At 45.8% G+C, this 13079-nt stretch overlaps 1 protein-coding gene across 6 annotated transcripts in view; it reads right to left on the bottom strand.

Moving 5' to 3' along the window:
• Nucleotides 1–228: 228 nt before the first annotated feature.
• LOC147007917 (uncharacterized) overlaps nucleotides 229–13079 on the bottom strand; it is an 18381-nt gene continuing 5530 nt past the window's right edge. For 3 of the 6 annotated variants that reach the window (XM_085866009.1, XM_085866008.1, XM_085866007.1), the window contains one exon: nucleotides 10374–12653. In XM_085866009.1, the coding sequence (XP_085722135.1) occupies nucleotides 11521–12645 (1125 nt within the window). In that variant the 5' untranslated portion in view covers nucleotides 12646–12653 and the 3' untranslated portion in view covers nucleotides 10374–11520. Of the gene's footprint in view, nucleotides 572–691; nucleotides 724–982; nucleotides 1070–1228; nucleotides 1307–10373; nucleotides 12654–13079 lie in introns of those variants that run through there. The other 3 variants (XM_085866012.1, XM_085866010.1, XM_085866011.1) reach the window with 3 other exon arrangements.

Genomic DNA, 13079 nt, shown 5'->3' with positions numbered 1-13079 from the left:
GGGTTTTAAAAAACATTTTAAATTTTAAAAAACAATGACACATGAGGACAATTATTTTAAAATACGAACAGCATTTACAAAAATATTGAAACAACAATATTAAATTATGACATAAATATATATATATATATATATATATATATATATATATATATATATATATATATATATATATATATATATATATATATATATATATATTTATAAACCAGTAATTTTACTCAACATTTTGTTGTTTTTTAAAATATAATCCTCATCTTCCATTACCCTTGCCACCGTGTCGTTTCATTGGGATTTCATTTTTAAAGTGAACCGAATCGTGTTGTCCTTTTGAGTATTGTATGCGATTCCTTTTTCCCAGATGCAAAAAAAAAAAATGATAATAAAATAATTAATAAACTCGTCCTGTAAAAAAAACAAATAATGTAATGTGTTTGAAATATTAATGAATAAAGAAAAAAAAATCAGAATACAATTACAGTTCTTGATGTGTGAGCGGTAAATGGTCGTTTGACAGGTAACCTCTATATTCTATAATAACAACATATTAAAAGTGTTATCTGATGATCGTCTGATAGAAATGAGGAAAAACAATGAATAATCACTTAACCTCTGCCCTGTCTCTCTTCTCCTTAATCCGCAACAAAATCAAGATTCAAATAAATAATGTTTTTTAAAACTTGTCACTTACTTTTTCACACTGCAACAGCTCGGTTTCCTTTTCTGCAAATGAAATTAAAGAGAAAAAATAAAATGTTATCATTGTATTGTCACATGTAAATAACCCTAATCACATCCCTTCGGCCACCCACTGGGGGGGGGGGGCTTACAGCTTCCCCAGCTTGGTTTCAGATACCATATAAAGAGATAAACAAAAACACAAACACATCAAACACTCCTGCTTTTGTGTATAAAAAAATGAAATAAATTATCATCCGGAAAACAAAATCTGCATCACCAAAATATCATGTAAAAACTACACCTTGTTGGTAAAACATATGGACTGGAATATCCGATGCTGTACTTTTTGATGATGATGATGCTTCCATCACACATGAGGGTCCTGGAACTAAAAAAAAAAAAAAAAATTTTTGGAATGAATATTACATCAAATAAGTGTTTAAAAAAGATTGTTCAATGTGTTCGGGTGAGTGTGGAAATAACAATAACCACGTGTGTACATCATTACACATTGTACACGTGCTATTAACAGGTCTTGACAGCCCACCAGCATCAGCATCACTGATGTTCAGCTCGGCCGGTCCACGTATCACCCGTCGAGGTGTCTTCATGAACGTGCCTTTCCCTGAAGCACATCAATCACATCACGTGATTATGTTTCTCCCACCCATCCCAGAATAAAATCGATTTCAAGAAAAGATAAATGAAACCTCAATACAGTGCAGCTGTTTATGTAAATGGCATCCTCATCGTCACCGACATACTCCTCCTCCTCCTCCGTTTCCTCCATATTCGGGTCAAGAAGTTTCTTCTTTTCAAAACATTTTCCACTTCTCTTTGAGGCTTGTGGTTTCTGCTTTGAAGCAGGAGGTGAAGCAATACCTCCTGCTTCGAAGGAGCATGATTTGCTCATTATGTCGGATAAGGGCAAACCCACTGTGGTGGATGTCGGGGTGAATGGCATTGCCGTGGAGGTGGAGCTGGACACCGGGGCCAGCCAGTCAATCATGAGTTCCGAAACTTTCAATGGGCTGTTTATCCAGGAGACGGCGAGACCGGTACCCAGACCGGTGAACGCCAAGTTGCGAACTTACACCAATGAACTGATACCTGTGATTGGTAGTGCGGAGGTGAAGGTCACCTCCAATGATGTGTCACGGAAACTACCCTTGTGGATCATTCAGGGAAATGGGCCGACATTGTTTGGTCGTAATTGGCTTGAATTCGTCAAACCTGATTGGCTTGTGATCAAATTGATGGCTTGTGATGTGAATCACAATGCCATTCTTGATAAATACCCCTCAATGTTTGGAGGTGTTGTCGGCACCTTTACAGGTGTTCAAGCCAAAATCGATGTGGATGAGAGTGCCAAGCCGATCTTTTGTAAAGCGAGGTCCGAACCTCACATGATGCGTCCAAAGATCGAGGCAGAGCTCGACCGCCTGCAGATGTAAGGTGTTATCACAGTCCTGTTGAGTTCAGTGATTGGGCATGTCCAATTGTTCCTGCATTAAAGTCAGATGGTAGTGTTCGGAGTTGCGGTGATTATAAAACAACAATCGACAGGTATTCCAAACAGGACCATGATCCTCCACCCAAGGCAGATGATTTGTTCGCTACGCTTTCTGGTGGAAAGAAGTTTAGCCGCCTGGATTTGGAATCTGCTAATACTCAGATGTTGCTTGATGAGGACTCCAAGAAGTATACATGTTGTAACACTCACAAGGGGTTGTTTGTTTACAACCGCTGTCCTTTCGGGATCAAATCAGCCGCTGCTGTATTTCGCGCGCAAACGGGACAGCGGTATGTCTGGCTGGTCTTGGTCGTCGTCTTTGTCCTTCTCGCGATAGAGAGCCTGAGGAGCCGCAGGAGCTGGTCTGGAGCCTGGGCAGAAGCTGGTCTTGGTCGTCGTCTTTGTCCTCCTCATCACGATCGAGAGCTCGAGCGACGACAGTCCCCGCAAGAACCGCAAGGGTCGCTCGCCAGTGTCCGGGTTCGGCTCGCCGGACCGAGTCAGCTTGAAGACTACACGAGGTGGGCAAGTCCAAGACAGACCCTGGTCTTCAGCCAACTGTCCTCCGGGCTGGAGGTCCGAATAAAGACCATTTGGTCCGATTCTTTGGGTGTGTGTGCGTGTGTGTGTCGGAGCCGTCGAAGGTGAATTTCCCCGGTACGTTGGGTATTTAGGTAAATTGAAATTGGCAATCGACCCTACCCCACGTGGTCTGTCTATTGGCGAACTTCGGTCCAAAAAGGGACCCGTACTTTTTCCAAAGAAGTACGATCTGAATTCCGGGCGATCGGTCGAGCCGACTCTGCAGCTCCAGCTCACGGCCGAGGCGCGTCCCCTACGGCCTGTGGCCTATGCATCACACACTTTGTCAGCAGCGGAGCGTAACTTCTCCATGGTTGAAAAAGAAGCTCTCGCATGTATTTTTTGGTGTCACGAAGATGTATCAGTATCTCTTCTGTGGACAATTTGAACTTGTAATCGACCACAAACCATTGCAATCTCTGTTCAATGAGAGTAAGGGAATTAACCCACAGGCCTCTGCACGCATTCAGCCTTGGGCTGAGAAGTAAGCAACCTGTGACGACTCCATAAGGTATCATCCTAGCAGTGAGAATTTCTGTGCTGATGCTTTGAGTAGATTACTACTTCCGGTCAACGTGCGTAATGTACCTGTACCGGGAGAAATTTTTATGGCAATGAGTGTGTTTGACTGTCATAATGCTCCAATCACTTCCAAACAAATTGAACAATGGACAATTGTGGACCCGACCCTCTCGATGGTCAAACAATGTGTTATCAGTGGCATATGGTCAACTGTACCCGATGAATTCCACGACAAGTTGAGGCCGTACCTCGCTCGTAAAAATGAGTTGTCTTTACATTCGGGTTGCCTGCTGTGGGGCAGCAGGGTCATCGTACCACCCAAAGGTCGAAACTAGGTGTGTGATGAGCTCCATGAATCACATCCAGGGATTGTAACCATGAAGTCAATTGCCAGGAGCCATATTTGGTGCCCGGGTGCAGATGATAACCTAGAGAGCTACGTTCACCTTTGCTCCGTGTGTCAGGCCACTGCCCTGAACTCACCTGAGACACCGCTTAACATGTGGTCCTGGCCTTCTAAACCATGGTCTCGAATTCACATCAATTCCGCTGGTCCATTCTCAGGGAAGATGTTTTTACTTGTTATCGATGCTCATTCAAAGTGGATTGAATGTTTAGCCTTCTCACCCTGTACTAGCGAAATCACGGTTGAAAGTTTACCTGCCATGTTTGCCACTCATGGTTTGCCAAATTGTGTAGTTAGTGATAATGGCTCATGTTTCACCAGCGCTGTGTTTCAGGATTTGTTGAAACAAGATGGTGTCAAGCACTATCGCAGTGCTCCCGTCGAACCTGCTTCGCATGGCCAGGTCGAAAGAGCTGTCCAAGTAATCAAGAATGGTCTCAAAAAGGCAAATGACGGTTCTTCTCTGCAAACCAAGTTATCACGTTTGTTAGTGACATATAGGACATGTCCGCAAACAACCACTGGACGCACACCCGCAGAAATGACGTTTGGTTGAATACTAAAGAGACGCTTAGACCTGATTCATCCGAATGATTCGTCCAGGGTTGTGGACCACCAGTTTAAACAGAAGTGGTACCATGACAGGACCTCAGTTCCACGTGCCATCAATGTGTTCGATCCTGTGTTTGTGCTGAATCCCAGCCATGGATCTAAATGGCTCACTGGTCGTGTTATATAAATCGAATTGGCAACTCTTTATTTGTTGTGGAACTGTCGAATGGACAAACAGTGCGTAAACATATTTGCCAGCTCCACCTGAGGCATTGTGACCCCAATCCTCCAAACTATATTCAGCCCTTTGAGGGTGATTCCCTGGTGTCTGTTCCGATTGTGAGCCAAGTGCCTGAGCCCACTGAGTCGGAGCCCGTTAGTGGTGTGGTGGAGCCTGCTCATCTTCCTTCCTCTCCATCTACTCCTACTTCCTCTCCATCTCCTCCTCCTTCCTCTCCATCTACTCTTCCTTCCTCTCCAGCGGACTTCACCACTACAAGTGGCAAACAAAAACACACCTGGGGATTGAGGCCCTTGCGGGGATTACGGTCCTTAAACAATGACTGTACTCCATTCCACAAATTCAGGATTTCACCACGACACTACAATCTTCTCCAAGGTCGACCTCGTTCGTGTGTACCATCAGATCCCCATGGATCCAGATGACGTCCCGAAGACAGCAGTCACCACGTCTTTTGGCCAGTTCGGATGTCGTTAGGCCTACCCGATGTCGTACAAACCCGTGAATGTTTTATCGATCACGTGATCCTGGGAATATGCTTTGCACTTGGCCGTGTAGAGACTCGGTCCCAGTCCTGGTTTGAGCGATGATCCGACGTAGCTCCGACGATGCTTGTGTGCGGTAAGGCGGGACCCGTCTCCGTCGTCTTTTGGTCCTTCGTAGAAGCTGCGAATGTGCTCACCTCGTCAGCCCACCGTGCTACCGGGGTCGCCCCAGAGGTGTTTTCGTCCCGGAGGATGTCAGTGCGTCGGACGTTGTCGTACCCCGAATTGGCTCCCTGGATGCTCGGGTCTGACTTTGTCGCTCCCTCGCCATGATCCACACCGACTCCGTCGTCAACAGGATTTGCGTGTCACCATCGCGCATGATGATCCCACTCCAGCACGATAACTCACACCTTCACCTCTTTCACCTCTCTGTGGTCCGATTGGCAAGGCTTCCAAGAACGAATCTACATGGTGATTGGTGTACGGTGGTTTTAAAATTTTCCAAAACGTTTTTGTCGCCCCTTCTTAGGGTTTGAAAGGATTGTAACTGTCGAAGGGGCGACAACAACATTTATAAAAAAATGTAAAAACACAGAGGGATAAAACCTCAAAAAAACAACCAAACAAGGTAGGAATGACACCACATCACAATGCCACAATCCTCATGGATTAGCATCATGACATCTTTTTGGTTCACGAAAAAATAAGTGACCACTATATTCGTTATTGGTGTGTGTCTGTTGGGTAGTCGATGTCGTCGAAATTTTTTTTTTTTCAAAAAAAAAACAATTTTTGAAATTTGTTCTTCCCTTATTATTATTATTTCCATCGATATGTTTGTCTGTCTGTCCCTCTGTTCGATCCAGTGCTCCGTTAATACAATGGCGATTTCGATGAAACTTGGTTGGTAGGTTCATGGTATGTCCGAGTTATGTGTGAGAAAGAACCGTTGCTATGGACCCCTCCGTTGCCTAGCAACGGCCGAAAAACCTCTAAATGTGGGGGTATTTTAACAAAAATAACAATCTGCAGCATTAACCCTTGAAGCGAGAATCAGGAATTTTCTTGTGCTTAATCCTCAGGTCATTCCCCATCGAACAGGCCAATCGCGTCAGGTTCTATTGGGTAGTTGACTACCCATGTCCGCCTACCGGCTTGTCTGTCTGTCTGTCCCGAGCATAGCTCCATGGGTTTTGATCCGATCCTGATAAAATTTTGGTGGGAGGTTTATGTTGTTACGGCCGTGGAAATTCGCAGAACACCATAAAGGTCCTTTGTTCAGTTATATCGCTAAGTATGTGTTCAGATAGATCTCCCCACCGTGGTTGAAAGGGTTTTATTCGTGTTATCAGGGCTGTGATCTTTGAGTTAGCCGTTATTCTTTACTATCGTTGTTTTGGACCAACCGCTTCACACAACCACCCTAACCACAAAGCGCCACCAATTACAACAACCACGATCACCTCAACCCTCATAACCACACCACCGCGTTTCCACCTCGGCACACGGTTGCCAGAGGCCTGGCCTTCGTCGAGGGAAAGCAGGCGGCCCCCGTTCCCCCCTCCCCCGGACAAATGGCGTCTCCACGGTGAATTTCACCCTGCAAGGGACAAAGAGAACTACCGCGGCGGCACGCGTCCCTAATTTTGTGGGAAAACGTTTCCTTCGAGAAGTTTCCCGCATGTTCTAGAAGTTTCCCGCATGTTCTGGAAGGAGGGCGGAGCGAGAGCGGAGGGGCGGAGCGTGGGTAATAAAAAGCGCGCACGGAGCGTTCTCTCTCTCTCTCTCTCTCTCTCTCTCTCTCTCTCTCTCTCTCTCTCTCTCTCTCTCTCTCTCTCTCTCTCTCTCTCTCTCTCTCTCTCTCTGTCGTTGCTGGTGTTGTTGCTGCCGCTGGACACCGCGGAAGGAGCTGTGCTGCTTCTGCCGAAGCTGCGTGAAGATCTGGGCTCGTGTCTGAGTCAGGAGCTTGGAGCGGTCGGTCGGTGTAGGTCCGGTCGTCGTGTGGGAGACGCGGGTTGGAGGCGCAGCCCTGCTGTGTCACGCGAACCTGCGCGTGCGTGTGGGGAGAGCCGGAGAGAGAGCTCGCCTGCCGCTTGGCAAGGCCTGGGCGCAACCGCGGCTCTGCTAGCGGCCGTGGGGACGAGACGTCGCGACTCGCCCCACCAAGGCACCACGAGGGTGCAGGTAACCTGCAACGGTCTCGTGGGGCCCTTTCAGTCATCAAAGCCCCACATTATAAAGGCCCACGGGCCCAGTCTGACCCCCTTGTCTTTGAGGGGGTCTTTTCTTTGCTTTTCTTTTGAGTGAATGTTGTGGCGCCGAGTCTGATAAGTAAAACCTGCTTAAGTGTACATGAATGATACACAATAGTTGGTTGTAGTGCTTTTACCTTGCTCGTGTCTTGTCCCCTTCCCTCATTGATTGCATGGCTGTATATGTACATGTGTGTAAAATAAATGTGCTTGTGTGAATGTTAACCCGTTCGTCGTGTCCTTTTTCCCCCCATTGAAGTGCCATATTGATTTTCGGAATACTAGTTGGTTTTTGAATACCGATAAGACAGGTCCGGCGAGGTCTGGCGATAATACCCGCTCGGTTATCCCAGAACGTGTCCAAACAGGCCTTCGCCGAGGTACGGTCCCTCGGTAGGTTACCCGCGCGAATACTTTGGTATATCGATATTCGGCGATTGACCCTGTCGCGCGCGGGTAGAATACGGACTGGGCCGTGGAGTGCGTTGAAGGCACACCCGTGACTGGTTCTCGGCGTTGTTCCGGTGAAGTCACGACTGAATTGTTCGTCCGGTGGGCGTACGGCTGCCATTGGCGAAAGCAGTCCTTCGCACGCCGGGCGGCGTAGATTCGTCACAATATAATGATCTCGTTGTGTTTTCCTGAGAATGGGCGTGGTGCGCCCATTATGGGCGGAGCCACGCCCAAGAAACACGTGTTTTTAGGGGGTAGCCGATTTCAATTTGCATCTTCTCCGAGGGTGTTTGTCGAATCTGGCTGGGGTTTCGGTATTTGGATAGCCCAATGGCACCTGCATTGCCCCACGGAGCTCGATTTTTAATTTTCGTCCCAAGGTCAAGGTCACAAGGTCACGAACTTAGAAAATTGCGAATTTTGACGTAAAAATCATACGACCGCCCAAACTTTGAGAGCTGGGATGACAATATATTTTACGCATAATCTTGAGGTCATTCCCCACCTAAATTCTTGAAACCATTTTGCTCTATCTCGAACACCTTGCCCATGGCGCCCCCTTCAAGTTTGTTTTTACGCTGATTTCATCAAAGTATGGATAATCCGATGAGTGCGAAATGCCATATAGCCTATATGACGTTATATTGTTCCTGGAATGTTCCAGAGGAAGTTTTGCACCAAAGGTCATAATCCTTGACCTTTGACCTTTAATGGTCACAAAGGTCAAATTTTCAAAGTTGTGGGAATCGAACCGGGTTTTCGACCTTCTTCGACAAACTAACTCCAATAAGCTATAGCACGTATCCTGTTTCCTTATTTTAATGTCCACAACATTGTTTTGTGACCTTTAAAGGTTATGCAAAGGTCAAATTAATGTTTGAAGTTGTTGAACGAAACCGGGTTTTCGACATTTTGCATCTAATAACCCGTCACTCGTACCACATCATGTTGATCATTTTTATAACTTGGTCAAACATTATCACATTGTCTCATCCTTGACTTCTGAAACAATCTACATCGTCAAATACCGATCGTGAACCATCGTCGTCTTCAGACTTGTTCTTGTTTAAATCTAAAATATAAAGCTGAGTTTGTGTTTGTGGGTGGATGTGTGGGTCTGAACAAGGGACGGATTCATTACAACGAAAATACTCCTGTACTGTATGCTGTTGAGATTTCCAGTGGTGTGTTGTTACCAATTAGCGAGCCAGCAATGGCCAAGCCAGCCGTTCCTTATCAATGGTTTCTCATGGAGTGCTTGCTTGAGTGCTTAAGCCACTTGGCAAGCACTTTACAAGAAACTTGGAAGCTGAACACACCCCCAGATTCATGACATGGTGATGTGGATAAGAATCTATAGCATCATTATTTCAGCTATATCGATGAATTCGTCCCTCAAGGGGTGGAGGAAGTGGTCGGGTGGGAAGAGGGACCCAACGTTGCCGAGCAACGCCAGCTACCATCCATCCATCCATTGGGACTAAACTCTGTGCAGAGCGTTGGTGCTGCCTCCTTGGCTATTGGGAACAATCCTGGACGGGGTGATCCCAACAAGCTGGTACTCATTTTGCAAACCTCTGATGGACGACAGGCAGAGTCAACTCCACCTGGTATTAATTCAACAGCTGAATGGGATTTGAATTCAGGATCCGAGGATCCCAAGCCCACTACCCTAACCATTAAGCCAACACCAGGCATGCCGGGTACCCCTGCTCATTTAATTATATTTGTGAACACTGTACAACACAAATCGCTTTCATCATACTTCAAAGAACCAAACTATACATCGTTGTATAGCTTGAGAAGATGTGGCATTTGAGAGGGAGCAGTATCAGGGTAATCAAAATAAATACCAATCACTGCACCGTAGTCCCAAGAAGGAAGCCAGACATAACAACACACACACACATAACGAAGAGGCCGCCGCTCTGGTTATGTGCGATGCCAATTGATGCTGCTTTCTGTGGTTATCAATGAAGCTTCGATTTCCGAAACTGCGACTCGATGTCGGAAAACAATCTGCCGTTTAAATCGAATCGCACGTGCGCACAGATCTACCTGCCTTGCAGTGAAACAAAATTGAAAATCATTCCAAACAGGAAACTTGCTGTTTTTAAGGACGTCATAAAGGACACAAACAACAGGCACGAAGAAATAATGTATCGCTTTCGATCGGATTGTGTAATCGATACCAGCCAGGTAGCACGGTGATACATTCTGGAATTAATTTATTTATTCGTCTTGAACAATCTCTATTTTATTTAAATTTAATTGTTAAAAACTTGAACAATGTAGAATACAAATCACCTTCTTGTCACTTCCACGACCCTCCAGTTTTACAGTACCGTCCTTGGACGTGTTAAGTTGGGTTGTGTATAAGGGTGGTGTACAAGATTGCTGTTAATTAAAAAAAAAAGATCTTTAAAATGACTATTTTATTAAAATTGGAGTATAAACGAACACGACGTGGGGTATCGTGTTCTATGAACCCTCTAGTTGTTTTTATATCCCTCCAATCCGATAACGACATGGGACAATCCTAACGAAATGTTGCTCGCACGGACCAAGTTTGTCTGTGCACATGTAATGTGTGAACAAGAAAAAAGGATTTCACCTTTGTGTTCATTTTTCTTCCTCCATGTTTAGATTTTTAATTTGATATTTTTAGATAAAAACACCGAGCAACAAGCAAAGCAAGATTTAATCAAAAAACTCCTGGTCAGTTCTTAGAACACAAGAATTAGTGGAACTAATGAGGTAAACGAAGTACATATCAAAGGGATTCACCGGTCAAGTCGCACGAAAGAGGGAAACTGAGGAGTAAATCGTGAACGAAGTACAAAAAGGACTTCGCACGTGAACAAAATGAAATGTGGTGGGAATTAAATATCCAAAATGGCCGAATTAGCTCAAAGGCCTTGGTTGTGGTTTCGGTCATGATGATTATATTGGTGGTGGACGAGGAGAGGATGATATTCTTCTGCGTGGTTGAGAGGGAGCGAGCATTTACGGACTACACCCATTGAGGCCCTGCTTGCTGATTCAGAGGTGTTCACCTTCGATGACCGAGACCTCGTTCTGGTCTCATCGCTGTCGTCTCGTTGCGTGTTACGTGGAGTGAAGCTTTCACCTTGTTTCTGCTCTAATTGCTGCCGTTGATGCTCATATTGCCGGGGTACCTCATCGACGAACCTGTGATTGTATGTGCGGCACCAGCGTTCCACATCGACTCGGTGCTTGGATACTTGATCCCTCTCTTCATTTTTCCTGGAGGACCTGTTCGGTACACAGAATTCTCTGCTCACTTTCTTGGCGTCTCTGTTTGGAAAACTGGAAAACCTTTTCGAATTGGCGTACAGATTGTTCATTTCTCTGTTCATCTTGGAGTTTGGATAGCTGGTGATTCAGAACAGGTATTATTATACATGTGCTGGGTTTCTTCGGCTGAGAGGAACCTTGTGGAGTTTGAGTTGTATTGACCCCATATGATGGATACAAAATGAAGGATTGCTGATGTATTGCTGGTTCAATTTGCAAGTGACTTGGCGCAGGAATTCTTGATTTTTCTGTTCTTGAAGTGTTATGAACAGGTCGTCACTCAGAACAAGTAGTGAGTGGAACGAGGGGTGTGTTTGGCTGAGAGGAACCTGGTAGAGGAGTCGTATTGACACCGGATGTTGTGCAGTATGCGAGACTACGGATTGCTGACGGTCCTCCTGTTCAACTTTAACTGGCGGTGTGTTTGGGTGAGATGTTCCTGGGAAATAAGTACTTGGATTGACCTCATGTTTTGTGTGCAAGAGAGTCAGGTTTTGTGTTGGATGAGCTGTTCAAGTTGATGACGTTTTTGTTTGGAATGACATCGTCATTGTTCGATTTCTGGGAATACCTGTTCGCTTGCCTGGCATCTCTTTTTTGGTACACTGGCACACCTGTGCGACTTGGTGTCGAGATTCTTGATGTTTCTCTTCATCCCAGAGTTTGGGAAACTCCATTCCGAGAACACATCGTTTAACTGGGAATGTGTTTGACTGAGAAGAATCTGGTCGAGGCTTTTGTGGATTGAGCCCGCATGTTGTAAGCAGAACGCAGGGTTGCTGATGGATCTCCTGCTGAAGTTGGAGGTGTTTCTGTTCAGTACGCTGAGCCCGAGACTTCATGGACTCATTAAATTTGCGTCGAAATTCCAGATTTCTCTCTTCACCTCGGAGTTTTAACCACTGCTTTCTAAGAACAGATAGTTTAACTGGGAATGTGTTTGTTTGAGATGAATCTGGGAGAAGAATACCCGGATTGACCCCGTATTTTGTCTGCAAGAGTAAGGCTTGCTGTTGGATTGCCTGTTGAAGTCGATGACGTTTTTGTTCAGTCGATCGTTGTTGTCTCTGTTGGATTTCCCGGAGTATCGTTTCACTATCCTGGGATCTCTGTTCAGTGAGCTGGCGTCTCTGTGCGACTTGCCGGAGAGATTCCTGATGTTTCTCTTCATCCCGGAGTTTGGACAACTCCATTCTAAGAACGGACAGTTTAACCGGGGGTGTGTTTGGCTGAGATGAATGTGGGAGAAGAATACCCGGATTGACCCCGTATTTTGTCTCCAAGAGTAAGGCTTGCTGATGGATTGCCTGTTCAATCTGATGACGTTTTCGCTTCATACGCCGCTGTTGTGAACGTTCCAAATCCTGGTGTTTCTGTTCAGTTTGATGGAGTGTGGCTTGTTCAGCTCGGAGTAAGACTTGAACACGTTTCTGTTGGTCTTGCTGGCTGTGGTGTGGAGCTTGAGGATGTCCCCCCTCAATTTGTTGGTGTTTCTGTTGGTGTTGTTGGCCTCTTTGTTCAGTTGGTAGTACAGATTGCTGGTGGTTCAGAACATTAGGAGTATCTGGGACTTCATTTCGCTGAGACACACTCGGGGTGTGTGTTGGTGGTCTTGGAGCACGTCCTGCTGGCTCCATCACCTGTCCTGAAGGACAAACCGATTAAAGGAAGTGTTCGGTGAGTAAAAAGAATGACATCACAAACAGATTTCTCATCCAGATGAAAAATTGTTTTCTGTTTCCTCTTGTTAACTACTTTCAAGCAACCGGTTTATATTTACTCGGAACACCAAGATGGACACAACACCGGAAGTTCCGAAGCGGCCGCTTCAAGACCTCCCTGCCAGACCGGCGTCTGACGACCTCGTTATCATCGTGCAGATTGGATATTTTAAAGCAGCCCGGTGCTCGCCCACTCTTGGGGAAGGACACCGTGGGGATCTTTAACGTCCATCAACTGATGTCGGAAGACAGGACACCCAGTTTAACGTCCATTGGAGGAACGACACACACCTTGATGATTCACCCCGCCTGTGAAACACCAGGACGACATTTTATAGCCGGGCCGGGAT

This window comes from Eptatretus burgeri, chromosome 23 (genome assembly GCF_056783735.1).
Source record: "Eptatretus burgeri isolate ZD-2024b chromosome 23, Ebu_testis_v1, whole genome shotgun sequence".
Classification (NCBI taxonomy): Eukaryota; Metazoa; Chordata; class Myxini; order Myxiniformes; family Myxinidae; genus Eptatretus; species Eptatretus burgeri.
This window is presented reverse-complemented; position numbering and strand designations above follow the sequence as displayed.